General features: G+C 44.4%; 2 protein-coding genes across 9 annotated transcripts in view; both read left to right on the top strand.

Moving 5' to 3' along the window:
* rassf5 (Ras association domain family member 5) overlaps window positions 1-3736 on the top strand; it is a 31010-nt gene extending 27274 nt beyond the window's left edge. For all 3 annotated transcript variants that reach the window (XM_037101743.1, XM_037101745.1, XM_037101744.1), the window contains 3 exons: window positions 296-629; window positions 726-841; window positions 1358-3736. In XM_037101743.1, the coding sequence (XP_036957638.1) occupies window positions 296-629; window positions 726-841; window positions 1358-1501 (594 nt within the window). In that variant the 3' untranslated portion in view covers window positions 1502-3736. The remainder of the gene's footprint in view (window positions 1-295; window positions 630-725; window positions 842-1357) is intronic.
* Window positions 3737-6934: 3198 nt separating this feature from the next.
* dyrk3 (dual specificity tyrosine phosphorylation regulated kinase 3) lies at window positions 6935-17016 on the top strand. 6 transcript variants are annotated; one of them, XM_037101213.1, is made up of 7 exons: window positions 6948-7347; window positions 7864-7889; window positions 9837-9946; window positions 13043-13248; window positions 13341-13644; window positions 13744-14160; window positions 14254-17016. In XM_037101213.1, the coding sequence occupies exons 3-7, from the start codon at window positions 9869-9871 to the stop codon at window positions 14983-14985; spliced, it is 1737 nt and encodes a 578-aa protein (XP_036957108.1). In that variant the 5' UTR covers window positions 6948-7347; window positions 7864-7889; window positions 9837-9868; the 3' UTR covers window positions 14986-17016. The 6 variants fall into 6 exon arrangements, with proteins under 6 accessions (XP_036957110.1, XP_036957108.1, XP_036957109.1 ...); XM_037101217.1 differs by having other exon boundaries at window positions 6975-7092; window positions 7861-7889; XM_037101218.1 differs by having other exon boundaries at window positions 6992-7092.
* The last annotated feature ends 2231 nt before the right edge of the window (window positions 17017-19247 follow it).

The following is a 19247-nucleotide window of genomic DNA, read 5'->3' as shown; positions in this document are numbered from 1 at the left end:
TTTGGGTGTCTGGTACTAGAACATGTTTACGTGCTTTAATGTTCAAAAAAACTTTATTTTTCTCATACTGTCCATTGCTGCAGCACCTCTATTCACCCTGAGTCTGAATGCTCAGTTTTAGCTCCTGTCTCTCTCCCGAAATGGTCATTCTGCTCTGATTGGTCAGCTCTCACAGGCCTGAACCGGCACCCATCACTGTGTTTACACATCAGTTCTGTTTGGGTCATTGCAACCACCACAGGGCTGAAAATGTGTCTCCACTCTCTTACTGTCTCCATCTTTTCCTGTGACATAGGCTACAGATGGATCCTACACAGGCTTCATTAAGGTCCACCTGAGGCTCAGTCGACCAGTCACAGTCCCCGCTGTAGAGGCTGTGGGCTCAGAGGGAGCGTCCAGGCCAACGGGAAGCCACAACCAGGCACCGTCAGAGGGCCAGGCAGTGACAGACTGTGCGCCAAGCGAAAAGAGAACGTCGTTCTACCTACCATGCGACTGTGTGAAGCAGCTCCACATCAGCTCTCTGACCACCACCAGAGAGGTCATCCAGGGCTTGCTGAAGAAGTTCATGGTGTTGGACAATCCCCGCAAGTTTGCGTTGTACAGGCAGACGCACCGTGACGGACAGGGTGAGGATAAAATCCTTCCTTATGAGTTAATTTGCAGAGTACATATGTAATAGACAACATTTAATTAAATGTTTCTTTGTGCTTTGTTGATTCCAGATTTGTTCCAGAAACTTCCTCTGTGTGAGCGACCTCTTCTGCTGAGGTTGATAGCAGGGCCTGACCCCGACCACCTCAGCTTTGTCCTCAAGGAAAATGAGACTGGAGAGGTGGAGGTGAGAATATACATCATCTGTCAGTAGAAGTGTGCCACGTTCAGTGTCACACAAACAGGATATAGGAAACAATAGTGTGTTGTGAACGTGTGATGGCTCATATCTTTTCACTTATGACAGCAGCTCACTAAAATGTGTTTCTGGAGACATTTCATGTAGAGATGAGCCATGTAGCTGCTGAATCTATCTTCATTTAAACTCAAAAACACACACAATAGTTTTTCAGAATTTTCCAGAGGCAACGAGTCGTGCTCCTGTGGACTGGCGACACTGGAGTGTCCACACGTTTGCATGTTTCAATCATAGCCAATTGAAGCTAGAGCTGAATAAACAGCCGTGACTACAGCCGTGTCATTTGACTTGGGAACTAATTCCAGTTGTACCCTTGTTACACAATTAAATGTTTACATGCTTTATTTGCCATGAAATGTGAATTATACAGGCTGTATCCTTCTTTTTGATAGATAGAAGGATAGCAGTAAAAATACTAATCTGTTTTTCACTCTTCTCTGACAGTGGCATGCATTCTCTGTCCCCGAGCTACAAAACTTCCTGGTAATCCTGGAAAAAGAGGAGGCGGAGCGTGTCCGGGCAGTGGAGCATAAATACACCATGTACCGACAGAAACTCCAACGGGCTATACAACAACATGACCCCTGACCCCCCTCACCTATTACCTTACAACCTCAACCCAGGGGGAGACTGACCCCTTCGACCCCATCAAGACCCGTGATCTAATCAGAGACTGGAGCGGGAGCTGAGCTTGTCTCCACCTACCACACGTATACCCAAACATACAGTACCCCCAGACACAGATGCATACCCTTTCTCAGGACACATACAAGCCCCGCCCACCCTCCACAACCACCCTCCACACATCCACTCCCTGAGGAGAGAATCAGGGGTTTTGAAAGCGACGTGATTGGCTCCAGCGTGTGTGGTCTGCTAGCTGATTGGGAAAATAGTGTTTTCGTTGCCATGGACACACACACAGAAAGAAAGATCACAGCAAGATCTGAAACTCTGACTTGAAATCTTTGGACTGATATTAACCAATGGTGTTTTTAAAGATTCCTTCTTCTTCTGCTACTGCTGCTGCTGCTACTGCAAGTGTTACTTATGCATGAGTCTCTCTCAGCTCATCTCCCCTGCACATAGAGTTAGAAGTAAAACAGAAGGCATGGTTACTTTTCTTGGCATCCCTTTGGGATGGATGGACAATCACACTCTTTTTTTTTCTTGGAATTGATGTGTAAGGTTATCACCAGATGTATTACGTTATTTTCTGTTGGAATACAAGATGTGTGGATTTTATGATGGAAGAGTTCGGGGTTGGAGGCAGAAGGCTGTGTTTTTGCTTCAGATGCTAAAACCAGAAGAAAAGGAAAAGATAAGAAAGCGAGATCCATTCTCTGATTTCTCTCAGGGAGCACGTGTTGAGCAGAGATATAACAAACAAAAAAAAAACCTAAAGGAGGAAACAAACAGAATCCCATCTTTACACCATGACATCTGAGCTTTCCTTTTCCAACATCTGCTCTCACAGACAGAAAGTTCAATCTGACCCAGTTACCAAACCTTACTTCTTCTCAAATGTGAGCTGTGATTTCATCCTCCCTCCCTTGCATGGACTGTACTTGCAGAAGAAGCCCACTGAGTTAGACAATCCATATACCTTTACAGACTTTACACTTTATTGTGAAGACCGCTGTGATCATATATGGGCTGTGTTTGAATGTGAGAGGGTTTTTCAACCAAAGCTTAGAGGGACAGATATATTGAGAGGACTTTAAAGGGATCTGAAAGTGATGTATGTAAAAATAAAGATTAAAAAAATGAGCAGCTTCTGTTTTTGCACATGTAGATGCAGGTCACTGAATGGCTCTTTTATCCCCCCTTCAACTTTCCACCCATAAAAAAAGTCATAAAACATATATATGAAAATTCATGATAATGGCTATGATGTACCAATGATGTGTTTGCCATGCATATGTATTATGTAGACACTGGAAAAAGAGTGACAAAGTTTAACTTTGTTGTTATTCTGATGAATATGAATATTCTTTTGGTATCATTCCTACTGGTTAATGCGTGTGTGTCTGTGTGTGTGTGCGCGCGCGCTCATCTAGGACTGTGAGGATGATATGAGTAGTGTTTCATACTGAGTGTGTCATCAGCTCTCCCTCATCGGGCCTCACGTGTTCAGTATTAAAACATGCAGTGACTGCACATGTAACATAGTTCATTAAAACTGCAAAATGGGGTTGTTTCGGAGAAGATATTTGGCGTGCATGCATCATAAAATGAGCGCATTTTAACCAAAGCATTTACTGTCAACATCTTCCACACACACATTTTATTTGGTATGACATAAATACTGATAAATGAGGCCCCTTGTCCATAAGCACATGCTTCTCATTAAACCCAAAACCTACTTTGTTTTTTTAACACCGCCACCCAAAACCCAGGCTGTTCCTGCTGGCAGTGCCTTTTGTTTCATGTGCCCCTGTGTTTCAATGTAAGGTGTGAGTAAGCACGCAGGTGCCTGAGAGTGTATGTCAGGATTCTTTTGCATAGTGTGCAAATCTGTGTTTCTCGGGTGGTGCTGTATATGTAACTTTTCTTTTTTCCCCTTAACTTTTGACACATTTGTCTTTCCAACAAACCCTCTGTGTGTGTGAGTGGGTTTGTGTGTGTGTGTGTGTGTATGTGTGAAATGCGTGTTATTTATTTCATGGTCCACCTCATTCATATGATATAATGTTGAGGATGTTGAGACTTGATGCTTTTTTGCAGTTTATTTGTTTTAATTGAAGAAGTGTGTATAAATATAGCAGTAGAACTGTACAGAATAACAAAATGAAATAAAAAGGTCATCCCCTTTACTGAAATGTTTTTATGTCTCCGGCCTCAACTGAGTTTCACTGAAGGCGTGCAGGAACAGGTTTTATCTCTTCTGCATTTAGGTTGTCTCATATTGTGTGTGTTATTTATTTTTGTTTTCAGCTTCCTGTTAGCCTCACTTCTACTGTGGCTATAGGCATAAATTATGCAAAAATGTAACATCATAGATATAAAGGCAGGGCTGCTGACCAGGTGTTGGTTGTGTAGGAGACAGAAGCTCCTGTTGGACTTTTGGCTTTTTAAATTTCAAGACCTTTTACATGCACAATAACTTTTACAAGCTGAAGGAGAGGAAGAAAACAAAAAGGCACAATAAGTCTCCTTTAATCACATTACACACACATATATATATATATTATATTTCTCTGGAAGTTTTAAACCACAGAGGGGAAGAGATGCCTCTCCGTTACTGTTAACAGTTACAAAAGAGAAAGAGAACCTGCACTAAATGCACTTCTCCATGTTGGTCTGTACCACAGAAGTTTCTTTTAGCTAGACAACGAACTGACAGAATACGCTAGGATTGCTCCAAAGGAATTAATGCTTTGCAGTTACTGCTGCTTTTATGTGCACATCATTGTCATAATATAGATGGTTAATTCAATATTTTAGTGGTTCTGGGATTTGTTGGGGATAGTCAGATGTGCACCATTTGGTGCGTCGATGACTTGAACAGAATGTGTTGTCCGGACGTGACACAGGTACAAAGAGCTTGCATTGCTTTCACATCACCAGCAGGTGGCAACGTGTCATCTTCAGTGCAAGTGCATGCAGCGTGTAAGCTGTGTGTGGGTAAGCACAGATGCAGGTGTGTGAGATGGTGTTTTGATATGCTGTGATATGCTCATCAACACCAGAAACCGTGCTGCGGTGACACACTTTTACACAACACTTTTCCCTGATACGGTTGTTTTCAGGCTGATTCTGCTTTCAGAGGGCATTCAAAATAAAGTGTCAGGCCAATAAACCCACAGGTGTCAGTGTCCGTCAGAGACTCTCAGACCAAATACAGCCCAAACTCCCGACCCCCCACATGGACCTATAGGTAGCGCTGCACCTGGTCCCATCTCTTGCAGTGGGTGTAAATTCACTGGCTGTGATTAGACACACACTTACACCTTGAACCCTTTTGAGAGGAAAGTGCAATGAGCAGATCGGTTTATAGGCATTGTCACCCTACTCTCTCTATACACCACCATCTAAGAATACTCAGCGTGGCCGAGCTGGCGTTAAAGGCTGGCCGTGGCCCAGAGGGCCATCTGAAACTGTGTCAGTATGCTTATTTATGGCAGCAAATATAGACAGACCCCTCTTCTCACCTCTGAGAAAGAGCTAAGATTAGCCTCACCCTCTGGCCAGCATGTATCACTGTCTGAATTTAGCCTGTTCCTCTTCTCACTCCGTCTGTCCTCTGCCCTGCCCCTAACTATATCCAGCCCTGTATAGATCTCTCCATACCGTCTCCAGTTTCAGTCTACCAGGTCAGCTTTCCTCACGGGGTATGCAAAGTGAATGACCAACAGCACTGCGCTGGCCTGGGGATAGGCAGATTTCACCTGCTCATCATTTATCAGTGTGTTGTTCAGTCAATAAAATGCCAGACATTTTGCAAATTGCCGATCACAATCACCCAAAGGCAGAGCTAATGTCTCACAAGGTATGACCAGCAGTCCAAAACCACCAACTACCTCTGAGAAATCATGCCTAGTTCATCTTTTGTACTTTTGCACGGAAAGAACTGACAAATGAAACCATCAATCATCAATAAAATGACAATTCCCGCCTTTAGCTCACTCTGTGACTGAGCACCTGCAGAGGTTTTGTTGGGATGTGTGTACCTACGCCCTGTTTGTCTTTCAGTAAAATTAAACAGAAGACACATCTCTTGCCCAAATCTGTGTGGCCATGTTAACAGGTGCAGTGCAGGAGCATCTTGGTCTCTTTTCCTCATTAATGGTTGATAAATAATTCACTAATGTTTTACAGAACGGCTTTAAGCCACTCATAAACTACTTAGACTTTAATTCACTAGGACGACTCTTCTAATGCATTGTTTGACCCCTGAGCACGTGGACAGACAAATTATCAACATTTACAACTTGCGACCTGGAACCCTTTTATAATTTCCCTCATTTACATCTGCAGGCCCGATGTTTATTTCCCTGCGTTGATGATTCATGAAGATTTATAACTACATATTTTATGGTATACTAACACAGGCCTACATCAATGAGGATGTGATCATTTATTACTGCTGAGAAATGGCTTTTATTGAGTTGATGGTCAGGAAGACTTTTAATAACCTGGAACATAGCTCACACTTTTCTTCTACTTTAATCTTCCATTCCATTCCATTTTGGAGGCAAAAATGTTGTACTTTTAACCCCACTGCATGCATTTGATAACTTAGTAGTACATTTCATATCCATTTATTTGATTGGCACGCGGATAAATAAACCAATAATCGTCCAGGCTGATTATCGATTGATCCATAGTATTCAGAGTATACATGTAAATATATGCATAATATTTCTTTTACTTATGATATTTAAGTACATGTATTGCCAGAAAACTACTTTTGTTAGTTGATATCAGATACTTTAAGACTATTACTCAGATACCATTCATGTTGGTAACTAACCAAAATAATATTTTAACACGATTCTTTACTTTTATTCAAACATGACTTCACAGTCTTTACTGATTTTAAGTACATTTGAGGTACTTTCATTTATTTACTTATATATTTCCACTGTCTGGCACTTCATTTCCACTCCACTCCACTCATCTGATAACTTCAGCTATTAGTAACTTTGCAGATTGCAAGCTGCATCAGAGGCAGCATTTTCCAAATTAATTTATCTTCAACTGGATAAACAAACAAACAAACAAACAAACAGAACACTGATTTTGACATACATAAACATTGAATATCACATCCTTAAAGACTTTTTCACAAGCAGTATTTGTATGTGTGACCTTCATTGTAACAAGAGTCATACTTTTACTCAACACCTTCACTTCTTGTGGCCTTTGAGTGCTTCTTGACACCGCTGAAATGAGATTTACAGTGTGTCGCTTGAGCACATCGACTGTGGCTCCCATGCAGAGCTCCAGCTGGACGCTGCGGGGCGCCCTCCTGCCTGCTGCCCGCTGCCTGTGTGTCTGGTCTGGATGCTCGCTAAGCTCCGCCCCCATCCCGCCCTCCCTCCCTCCCTCCCTCGCCCGCTGCTGACTCCAGCCTCAGTGAAGACGCCCTTAGCAACAACACACAGCTGCGTCGAATAAGATACTCGTACCGCGGAGAAGACGGATTAAACGCTGCTGCTTTATTCCGCTGAGTACAGGTGAAGCTCTGCTGCGAACACGATGCACCGACTGTCTGTGCATTCAACATGGGACCTCAGCTAGCGAGCTAGCCTGTTCAGGCTAGCCGTCCCCCCCGAAGACGAGCGAAGCAGCCCCAAGCTGTCCCGAAGGAGGGCGAAATCCTGGGGGTTCGACGAGTGCTCGCATCGCTGTTTGCTAACTACAAAGTCAGCTAGCCGGGAATAAGCACGGGAATGGTGCTCTGGATCGACTCACTGAACCGACAGAGAAAGGCGAGGGGCACACGGCTCAGACCACCAAGCTGTAATATTTGGACTCAAACTATTTTTAACAGAGGGAGCGGCTCTCCGGCGGACGGGTGTTTTTGTGGCTGTTCGAGCTAGCTGGCTAGCTAAACCGAGGGAGACGACCCCCCACCGCCTGCTCAGGTTTTTCAAACTGCAGCCAAGGCTAATGTTAGCCGGGGCGAGCGTGTGAGCAGCACACCGAGCACACAAAACCCCGTGGTTTTAATAAAGCGAGGATAAATTACAGTCAAAGCCGAGGAGAAAGTAGCTTGAGTTTGTTGAACCGAAACCACAACTCAAGGCTGCTCGGACTCTTTTGTTGTTTTGTTTTTTTTTTTAGCTGACGTTGCACGGCGAAGTTGTAAATGCTGTTATCTAAGTTTTGCAACGTGACTCAAGTTTGAATCTCTTGTTTTTTGTTTGTTTTGTTTTTGTACACCTTTTTCCCCACTTCGGATGCTGGCATCACATTTTAATTACAACCATGATGATAATAAGCAGAAAACCAGAGGGCCCAATAGCAACAGGTAACCACAACAAAAAGTGTCGCTAACTTTGTGTCTCGCTTTTTGTCAAATGCAAATGAGTCGTTGAAGTGAAACTCAAGTTACCCCCCGTAGCACCCATTTGCTTGTGCCTTTTAGTTTCATCCTCTCGGAGCTCTTGACACTAACATAAAATGTTCTTGCGAGTGAAATGGCTTGTATTGACACATTGTGTCCTGGCCTGGTTTAAATGTCACGTCGGACAGCACACAGGTGTCTCGTCGCTGTGGTTTTGTCAACTTGTTTTCTTTTGCTCTGCAACTCATTTCCATCACGAGCCTTGAGTTCGTGCTTGTTTTGGAACAAGATCCAGGAAGCTGTGTTTTTTGTTTTTTTATGTCTTCCTTGTACGCGTTAATCTCCTTATCAAAGATTGATAAGCAATCAAAGGCATGTCAGCTAATAATGACCATTAATGTTGGAATTTGTACCGTGTAATGTTGTTGTCTTTTGTCTGAGCTGGTGCTGACCTCATCTTAGTTTGCGTCTGTGTTGTGTGTTGGGGTTAACTAGCAAGAAAAGTACATGAAAAGTTTGAGTTGCTCTCTCAAAGCCTTTGTCAAATACACCCTGTGGTGTACATCAGGAAGAGGAGGGCAAAGAGCTGTGACTTCACCCCCCTCCTCACACGTTTTATGACACATGATCTCATGTCTGTCTGTTTGCTTGAACCTTGTTCTCTCCCCTCTGCCGTGGAGAGCTGAACTCCAGCTGGATGTTTAGTTACACACAAGTTTGGGGCGCTGTTTAATTTCTTTCCTCTGCAGGAAAGCTTTCCACGAAGAGTACAGAGAGTGCAGAGCCCCCACTGAGTCATTAGGAGTTTGCAGAGGGCTAATGGGGGTCTGTGCTTGGTAGTATTGAGTGCGTGTGTGTGGAGCCCTAATGCCTCTGTTTGCTGGGCTGTGCAGGTCTAATGCATCCTGTTTCCAGGCAGCAGGTCTAATCTGTCCCGGCGCTGCTGTGTTGACGAGCTGGGGACACGGGCTCTGACGCACCTGCTCATGGTTACAACACTCCCAGAGGCTAATCGGAGGGAACACCAAACCTGCCACAGTTTTGGGCTTTTGCTAATGAGCTAACCCAACACAATGGCTCTCTAAATGGCTTATGCTAACAGGCTATCGGAGATTAATACTGGCAGCTTACTTCTATTGAAGTAGCAACTAGTGGGTTAGAGCAAATGAACAGAACAGCCGGCCGATGGAGGGTTGTCATTTGAGTAACTGGGCTCCCCCCACAGTCCCAAATGCCCCCCTCGTCCATCTACTCTCCATGTCATCTCACATTAGGTGTTTGGCCCGATGCCATGGAGGTGAGCACCCACACGCAGCACTATTGAATGACACGCACCCGCATCCTTCCACATGAGCGCTATTTCTGAGCACACCTGGTGTGCGCACGACATGACTCGGCCTGAATGGACAGATGGGCAGGTGGAAAGATGCTGTCGTCACAGGGGCATCTGCTGCCCCTATTAGGCCAATAATACCACTTGCAGCGCTAGCGATCTGCAGCCCTAAGCCCTGTCTAAGCTGGTCAGGTTGGAGCTCTGGCCTCGGATACAATGTCTTGGACACAATAGACATAACAGATGTATCTGCTAATAATGGCCTCTTCATAGTAAATGTGTATATCGATGTGCATCCCCACTGGGCAACAGAGCCCAGTGTTGTGGGGCAGTCCAGCTGAGACTGGATCATACCAGACTGTGTCAGTCTCAAGAGAATCAGCAGTAGGTTGATTGATGAAATAATCAATGGGACTCTACCTGGACTGAACAAACAAGCGATTGTGCGCCTCTTCGCAGAGTAGATTGCATTCGTTAGCCATCATCCTCAGCTTTTATCCCTGAGCACGTCTCTGTCACAGATTTGATGATACCACAGTATCACACTGATATACCTTGCCTATCTTTGTCTCTTTCAGCACGACATGGTGACGGCCTGTATGACTCATACATGAGGACGGACCACATTCTTAAAGACGAAGCAGATACAAATAGTCCGTCAGGCCTGCCCCCCATGCCCAAACACACAGTAAGTATACACACAAACAAACACACACACACACACATGTGCGTGTACAGAGCCAGTAAAGCTGTACTTCCTGTGCTGAAGCACACTCTGTCTCCAGACATCCTGTTCCTCAGAGAGAGAGAGAGAGAGATTCCCCTCACAGCCTTGTTCCCATTCATCACATCTGCACCCCTCCCTCTTGCCCTCGGCCTATTGTGGCAGAGTGGGTAGCTTCTCTGTTATCTCCAACCTTTGTAATTCTGTCAAGTTTTATGCCCCTCTGTAAGAATAACGTGGGGTCACGTGAGTAATATTCATTGACTGCTGGAGGAGATTTGAGAAATTTGTGTCACCAGCCTTTACATACAGTTAACATGATGTGCAGTATATTGACGTATGGTATAGTCTTTATTTGCTTGATACACGATTAACCCATTTAAACTCATCCGCTCGGATAAATGATGCGTCAGAGGAACCAGTCACACACCTCTTTCAACTGCAGGTCTGTGTGTAGTCATGCACATTTACGGGAATACCAGTGATGACATACTGGTCATAGGCTTCACTTGATTGACCCAGATACCATTATGAATTGCAATTCCTGATCATGTAACTGCTGCCTTATTACTTTCATATTATGTGAATAGCATTTTAGACTGTAGTCAGACAAGATGTTCATGGTTAGGACGTTACTTTGAGATCCGGTAACATCTTGTGATGAGCATTTTTTTTATTTTCATGTTATTCGTTTTAAGGTTGAATGGATTTATCAACATTTAAAAGAGCGGCAGCCCTGGTGAGGTACCTTTCTGCCACGTTTCCCTCTCTGAAAAGCCCCTTTGGCAGAAAATGCGCACACACAGACAATGACACTCCACCAGCAGAGGGGAAAAAGGCCGGTTTGATATATTGAAAAGATTTATTGGGCTTGAAAATGTGACCCACAAACAAAATTGCCAATCAACATTCTCCCCCCTCCCTTCCTCCCCTTCCCCAGTCTCATTGTAATCTGCCATCAGTGGGCTTGCACAGAGGTTAGGCCTAGTTTTCTATTCTAGTCTTGTCCCTTTTCACTTTGTATTTTCTGTCATGCTCGCAGAGGTAATATCTTCTGTTGAACGTGGTCGCCCCAGTTCAGCTTGTTCTGCAGCTTGCTTTGTGCCCGATTAAAGTAATAAACTGAGGTCATCGCTGTTCTCTGTTACAGGAAGGGACAAACTGATAAAATAAGTTGTAATAGCAATTAGATGCGTGTCATAAGACAGCATTAACAAGTCAGAGTGGAAAGTTCTCCTCAACATTACCAGAGACATTGATTTAGTTGTGACCCAGCTTATATCCATGCATGCATGATCATGTGTTGAGTTGTACAACTCTGAATGTGTGCTGTAGTGAAGTATATGTTCTTCTGACAGCAAAGAGATTAGCTCCTCTCCATCTGTTGCACCATGCAGATTTGCTCACAGAGGACTCTCCACCCTCATTATTACCTGGTGGTTAAGAAGATTCAAACTGAACGGTTTTCATTTCCATTATCAGTCACCTTTTTCATTGTTTTTTTTTCTAACCACGCCCCCTGCCCAGTCACTCAATAATCCATCACAGTTGTTGCTCCACATCTAGGAAGCTTTGATTTTTAAAAAATTTTTAAAAAATTTTTATGCCCGCATTTGTGTCTGTGTGTGGGTAAAGGGGCTCAATCAATGACATTCAGTGGGTTTACAGTCCAGCTTTGGGACAACAGCTGCATGAGACCCTGGGTCAGCAGCAGGGCTGTTGTAATAAGTGAAGACTATATGGTTACATGTATGGAAACCCATCCTGCACTCCTTCTATTTTAGGACTCAAACTAACAACACAAACACGCTCTGAGCTGTGTCCTCTTTCAGTGCAACTTGTCAACACCTACTTTTAATGAACATTTCCTAGTTGTGTCGTCTTTATCAGCTGACAAGATTTCAGCCGTTGACCTGCGCAGCTTTGTGTACGAGCTGAAGCCAGAAGCTCCGTGGGGCAATCTAATGGGAGAAAAGAAAACATCAGGGAAAATGTCCCCTCGCCACACTGCCATTAAAATACGACAGAGACAGCTAGACTGTAAATATGCCTCTTCACTGTGTCTGTATATAGGAAGGCCATGCTGAGTTATTAAGAGCCACAGTGCTTCTGCAGTTTAAGAGTATAATCTAACTTTAATGACTGTCATTTCCCTTGTGCTCCATAATCTTGTGGAGGGTTCTTTCCGCTGGTAAGCGAGAGAAGAGAGGGAGAGACGGAGAGTGAGGAGGAATGAATTCCTGGGGTTGCTCAAACGAAGCTGTTGTTGGCAGGCAAGAGCAAGACTCTGTAGAGATTTCCTGAAACTCTTGTAACCTTATGGGTCGTCCCATTGAGAGATGGATTGTTTAGTTTAGAAAGAAGTGTAATCAGAAGTAATTTGTGCCGATCTGCAAAAGTGGACTTTTAGTTAGGGCTTTTAGTTAAGGTGGCCAATTAGCTATAAGCAGTGGCATTGAACCCCAAGTGAAAAATTAAAATTTGTTCATGAAGTGAAGCGCTTGACTCTACATACTTAGAGGTTTTTGCAAGGATGAGCCCAAGATTGCTCAAACCTTTTACATAATTATTAAGGGCAAGAAAGCAGGCAGGGGATGTGGGTCGTTTTGCATGAGTTACATTTTGGGGGTGGGCCTGTTGTTCTTAATTTCCTACCTAACCGGCTCTAGATCTAGTTCTGCTGGTTCACCACCTGCTAGTCTCATCCCTGCTAGTGGCTCACTGCCCTGATGTAAGCTGTTGATATTTTGGCCAGCATCAACCTCAGTTAGCAGTGTGTAGTGGTGATGTGTGATTAGATACATCTAGACGGTGATATGTTTTCCACATTTACTTCACCCTCCTCATGAGTTAAAAAAAACGTGTTATTATATTAAATAGACCGTGATGTGTACCCTCTCTCCATTCTATTGAATACATTCATACAACACAAAAGGCTACATGTCTTATACTCAAAGAAGTACTACATACACACCTTGTTCACACACTGAGTAAGCTTCAGTGGCATTTTTACCAATGGATTTTCTAAAGACTTTTTTTTTCTACCATTGTCTTTATCAGGTTGTAAGTAACAAGACTGTAATGAGGGATCAGGTGACCGTGCGAGGTGGCCAGCTGAAGGTCAAGTACCTGTATGAAGACTCCACCAACAACCGAAAGATCAACGCCATAACCACAGCAACCACTCAGAACGGTGGGACCACTGGTCAGATGCCCAGTAAACCTACCCCGGTCTCCAGCCTGTCCAAGGAGCGCAGTGTAGACAGGTGAGAGCGTCTTCTTACAACATCTCTGAGAACAAGTTCTGTGGCCCAAAAGTTGTTAATCACCACGTTTCCGTCATACTTGTTCTCCACAGCACTGAATCCAGTAAGGGCTCCAGTGAATCCTCGGGCTCACATGGTGTTGTGAATGGAGGGAACAGTGGGAAGCTGTGTGGACCTCTCACTCCTGACCAGGCTCTGAGACTGTACCGATCTCAGCTGACCACCTTGGAGCACACAGAGATCCACTCCTACTCAGATGTCTACTTTGTGGGACCCAATGCCAAGAAGAGGCCTGCTGTAGCTGGAGGCAACAACAACTGTGGTTATGATGACGAACAGGGCGGATACATTCATGTCCCCCATGACCACCTGGCGTACCGCTACGAGTTCCTCAAGGTGAGAGGCGTGATTGTAGGCTATCACAGTTAAGTGCATGTAAAACTAATAACGATATGTTAACTCTGCTTTTATCTCTATTTTTCTTTCCTTCCTTAGATTATTGGTAAAGGAAGCTTCGGCCAGGTGGCGAAGGTATACGACCATAAACTGCAGCAGCACTTGGCTCTGAAAATGGTGCGCAACGAGAAGCGCTTCCACCGGCAGGCGCAGGAGGAGATCCGCATCCTGGAGCACCTGCGCAAGCAGGATCGTAACGGCACCATGAATGTCGTGCACATGCTTGAAAACTTCACCTTCCGCAACCACATCTGCATGACCTTTGAGCTGCTGAGCATGAACCTGTATGAGCTGATCAAACGCAACAAGTTCCAGGGCTTCAGCCTGCCACTGGTCAGAAAGTTTGCACACTCTATCCTGCAGTGCCTGGAAGCCCTGAGCAGGCACAGAATCATCCACTGTGACCTCAAGCCAGAAAACATCCTGCTCAAACAGCAGGGACGCAGCGGCATCAAGGTAGGACACCTCGCACATTCGTTGTGTACAAGCCCCATAATATGTTTTGTACGTGTGAAGTTCAGTCATACAATTCTCTCCTCTCCTGTCCAGGTGATTGACTTTGGCTCCAGCTGTTTTGAACACCAGCGGGTGTACACCTACATCCAGTCTCGTTTCTATCGAGCTCCGGAGGTGATCCTCGGTTCACGTTATGGCCTTCCTATTGACATGTGGAGCTTCGGCTGCATACTGGCTGAGCTGCTGACTGGTTACCCCCTGTTCCCTGGTGAGGATGAGGGCGACCAGCTGGCCTGTGTCATGGAGCTGCTGGGCATGCCTCCACAGAAGGTCCTGGAGCAGGCCAAAAGGGCAAAGAACTTCATCAACTCCAAGGGCCATCCTCGCTACTGTGGAGCCAACACCCTGCCCACAGGGGCCACTGTGCTGACGGGGTCTCGCTCACGCCGCGGGAAGATGAGAGGTCCTCCAGGTAGCAAGGAGTGGAGCGCTGCACTCAAGGGCTGTGAGGATCCCACCTTTTCTGACTTCATAAAGAAGTGTTTGGACTGGGACCCTTCATCTCGGCTCACCCCCAGCCAGGCCCTCAGACACCCTTGGCTGTATCGCCGCCTACCCAAGCCCCTGCCTGGGACCGATAAGAGCCCAGGGGCCACGGTGAAACGGCTCCCGGAGCACCACAGCACCTCTTTCCCCTCTATCCTGGCCAAAGGAGGGCCTGGCTTAGGCACCACAGCTGCCAACAACAAACTGAGGAGCAACATGATGGGAGATTCTGGGGAGGGCATACCTCTTCGCACGGTCCTACCCAAACTTGTCTCTTAGGGAGAGAGAGTCCTGTAATCTCCTCTCCCTCCACTTCCTCCTCCTCCTCCTCTGAACTCCTCAGGAGGAGTCAGAGTTCAGGAGCAAGTGGAGCCTAGGTTTTAAAACTTGTTTGGTTGCTTTTTATTCATTTTCTACTGAGAGGTGTCGACACCCCAGTTCCTGGTTTTTATTATTAGCTGAACAGCGAGAGAGAGACAATTAAAGAAACACTCTAAAAAAAGTTTTTATACAGAGGATTTCCTTGAGCGGCTGTAGAATTTCTATAAACAGCCATTGATGAGGTTTGATTTAGATGATGCTTTTTAAAAACCTGCTTGTGTGAGTGGACAGCTTCGTAAAGGAGCAAATGTTTTTAACCGGCATGTGTTCTCACGTGAGTGTTGTGTTTTCAGTCAAACACACTCAAGCACACCTGCACTGTCACTTGCCTCAATTCACACTCTTTCTTAACACTCAGAGGACGCCACCCTTCCCTGGGATGTGTCTATATGAGTGAAACTTGAAAAGGGCTACAGAGATTACTCTTATCAGGTTAGCGAGGAAAGATTTGTTCAGCTGACATAATTTATTAGGAAACAAAAGAATCAAGCTCGAGTGTTTGGGCCCGCACACTGACAGTTAGCCCCCACATGTACAACATAAATATTGGCCTTCACACAGTTGGTAATGAGGGATTGGCATTATGTTGTGATGAATAAGGAAAACTTTTTTTTTTAGCAATAAGTCTTCTTCTTGTCTACTTCTTTGTCTTTTCTAATGGCGCTCTTTTTCTACTTTCCCTGGTGCAGGCATGTCAGCTCAGTATGTTACATTAGTATGTGTGTGTGCTTTAGCTCTGAGGTGCTACTGTGAGAGACGTTAAGAGGGCATAGGACAACCTATTTGCAGCCTCCCCTCCTCTTCCACCCCCCCAGCTCCGCCATTTGAGTGAAAAGTGGACGGGGTTGAGGAGGACAGTAGCTCCACTCAGACTGTCACAAAGGTGTCACTATCACACTTGGTACTTCAGACTTAAACTGATATATATGTTTAGGAGGAGAGCTGCAAGTCACTGCACATGAACACCTGTGGGATGGAAAGTTAGCGTTGGAAAGTAAAAGTTTGTCAGCTGCCCACGCCCTTTTATTGGCTGCTGCGATTGCTGGCAGTGGTGCATTTAATCCGAATGGAAGAAGCTGAGGAAGATCATGGGGTAAAGTGAAGGGCGGTATGTTCAATATGAGCCAAGTTCTTTATTTCTTTCAGGGGGTGGTGTAGAAGTGTCGACAGGACCGTGCCAGTGACAAAGGAGGGTTTTAATGGTACTGAAGAAAGAAGTGTTTCTCAGGGAGACATACTTGATACATCCCTTATTCTTATATTAACTGTGTTCCACTTCCAGTCCTCTGTCCCGAGTATGGATGAACATGCATGTGAGTTCTGTCCACCGAGAGCGAGAGAATGCGTATACGAGCGCTTGTGCGAAGGGGGTCTGCATGCTCCACAATCTGACCTAGATTCTCTCTCCTCCCCCCACGGTCTCTCTCTCGTTTCTCTCATGTAGGGCTGGGAACCTCTTAAACTCACACACACATTTATCGTGAATTATGGTGCTGTCCTAAACGCACACACACACATACACACACAGACGCACACATAGAAAAACACGTCAGGTGCATGTTGTACGGACCACACCGCTCGAAGAGTTCTTTCATTTGTCCCGCGTTACTGAAGTGAAAAGGTCAGGGATTTCTACTCTCTCCTTTTTTTTTCTTTCTTTTTTTTTTTAAAATATAGGAGTGGTTTCTATTGCGATTCAGTCCTGAATATCAGAGGATGTAAAATGCAAACGTGGAAAAAAAGAGAAAGTCGTATACTGTCGTGTTGTACTAGTGGTGTGCGTTTAGTAGGAGGGTGTTTGGTGTTCCAGCATGAAATCACAACCTGTTATCAGACTGAGTGACTATGAGAAGAGAAACTGTACAGTAACCAAATGAAGTTGTGATAGTTTCTTTTTCTAAAGAAAATAAAAATGATAATTAACTGAAACTTGCTGCCTTGCTGCTGATTTCTGTTTTGACACACACTTCCTATTTTGATGAAGATAAAACTGCCTTGGTTACTTTTTAAAACGCAAGTCGATTTAACAAAGAAGAAACAAACAAACCATTTGTATGTCCGTGTCTTCCAAATCTGTTGTATTCTGTCAACAGGGAGCCAGATAAGATTTAAACTCCAAAATAGTTCTTTAATCTGATTCTGAGTTCAGTCCTGAGGAAAACTGAGATTTGCAGTTAACGGTTAAAAAGAAACTTGAACTGAGTTCATTGTTCCTCATTTACCGTCCAACATGAAGCTCCAGTAACAAGCGGTTACAGTGTTGTTTGTGCTACTTGACACCTGGGGCTTCTGTTATGAAACAACAGTCTGTCTCCAAATTGCCCCTGCTTCAGTCTGTATGGTGAATCACCATAAAGTGAATTGGATTTCAGTCTGCGATAAGGTTACAGTGAACACTGACTTTGAGGCTGATGAGTCAGTGGCCTGTGACACAACTTCAAGGCAGCGTGTGATACTGACACTGCCTCGCTATTATGCACTTACATGGAAGTTGTGAAAAGTAAAGGATAGACTGAACAAAGTGTGTAACATACGTGTGAAATCTCTCAAACATCCATGTTAAAGTATGTCTAGAAGTGCTAATTGGACCACAGCAGACATGACACTCCCAAACGGTGAAACGCAGATACAGCATGTCAATTTAATTGTATAAACATTTGGCCTTTGTGATGAAACGGTCTTAAATTTTAAATTGTGAGGTCCTTATCGCCACAAATATTTTAATCTGATTTAACTTACCTCTTTATATCAGAATGAGTCAAACTCTTCTGGTTTTTTTTTCTTAGATTTACAAGTCTAGATTTTGGCAAGAGCTTTGATTTAAAGGGATATTCCACTGTAAGTTTAATCCATGGTCTAACACACCTTGACACCACGTAGGAACCTCCCTCGAGAGATAAAGTTTGCGGACCACTACCTTACGTAGTTTTAGCATCCTCAGAAACGACCGCACAACAACAATACACTGCTGTAAATGGGTCCAAGTATAAATTGCCATCAAAAAGCCACAAATAATGCTCAGAACAGCACCAAACTTCAGCAACATTAGAAACAGAGTCCCAGCACATATTTCAAGGCATCAAACATTTGATATCGTTGCTGGCTTTGTCGGAAAAGATAAACAAAACTCACCTCTCCTGCTGCAGGCTTGTTGTGGGGAAGCCCTTTGAGTCGATTACCGAGTGCACTAGAGTTCCGCAGCTCAGTGAATATCATCATATACTGCGGGACTCTACTGCACTCGGTAATCGACTCAAAGGGCTTCCCCACAACAAGGAGGCTTCTCGGGTGGTGAGTTTTGTTTAGGTGTGTTAGAACATAGATTAAACTTACACCGGAATGTCCCTTTAAAATATATATATTTTTAAACAAACTAAAAAAAAACAAACTTTATAATTTTCATGACTGAATCAACTGAATAAACAAACTGACCTGAAAGGACAACACTGTTTCATACTGTTTTACTTTAATTTTAACTCACTGTTTCTATTTGGTGGACCCCGCCACCTTTCTAGCTAACAGTGTTCTGGGGCCTTATTTTCTTCTGAGAACAGCTTATTTATTCAGTTGTGGAAACTCATTAATGTTGTAAATATTAAAATTCTGAGTTAGAATTTCCTCTCAAATCACAATGTGCCCTTATAAGGCTACCACTGAAACCAAATGCTGCCTATTCACTTCATAAAAAGCAACACCTTTAAGCGTCTGATAACTGTAAACAGCTTTAAGATATGCCACGATTACACCGATTCATTCTCCCTCCGATTGGATGTTCTGACTGAAAGCGTTGCGGCGGGGTCGACACAGCTGCGGCTGATAGAATTAATGATGGGTATGGGTTTGTTTACAGCAGGCTAATGAGCAGGGGTTTGACAGTAGTTGCTAATGCTGTTAATTTAAGGCTGCAGCTGTGTCTACCCTGCTGTTGGGTGTGTAATGGCGTCACTTCCAGGCAATAAGAGAGCTCAGGTGCTCAGTGTTGTCATCCTAGGAAGGCTTCCAAGAGCTCTATTGTGACATATCTGCTACTTGTTTTTGGGGACTTACAGGCAACTGAGCGAGTCTCATTTCCTGCCCTTCTGCATCCGCCATGTTTGCCCTGTTTGCCCTGTTTTCGAGAGGATTTCAGTAAAAGTACAGTGAACCTCCTCCAAATTTGC

This window comes from Acanthopagrus latus, chromosome 6 (assembly GCF_904848185.1).
Source record: "Acanthopagrus latus isolate v.2019 chromosome 6, fAcaLat1.1, whole genome shotgun sequence".
Lineage (NCBI taxonomy): Eukaryota > Metazoa > Chordata > Actinopteri > Spariformes > Sparidae > Acanthopagrus > Acanthopagrus latus.
This window is presented reverse-complemented; position numbering and strand designations above follow the sequence as displayed.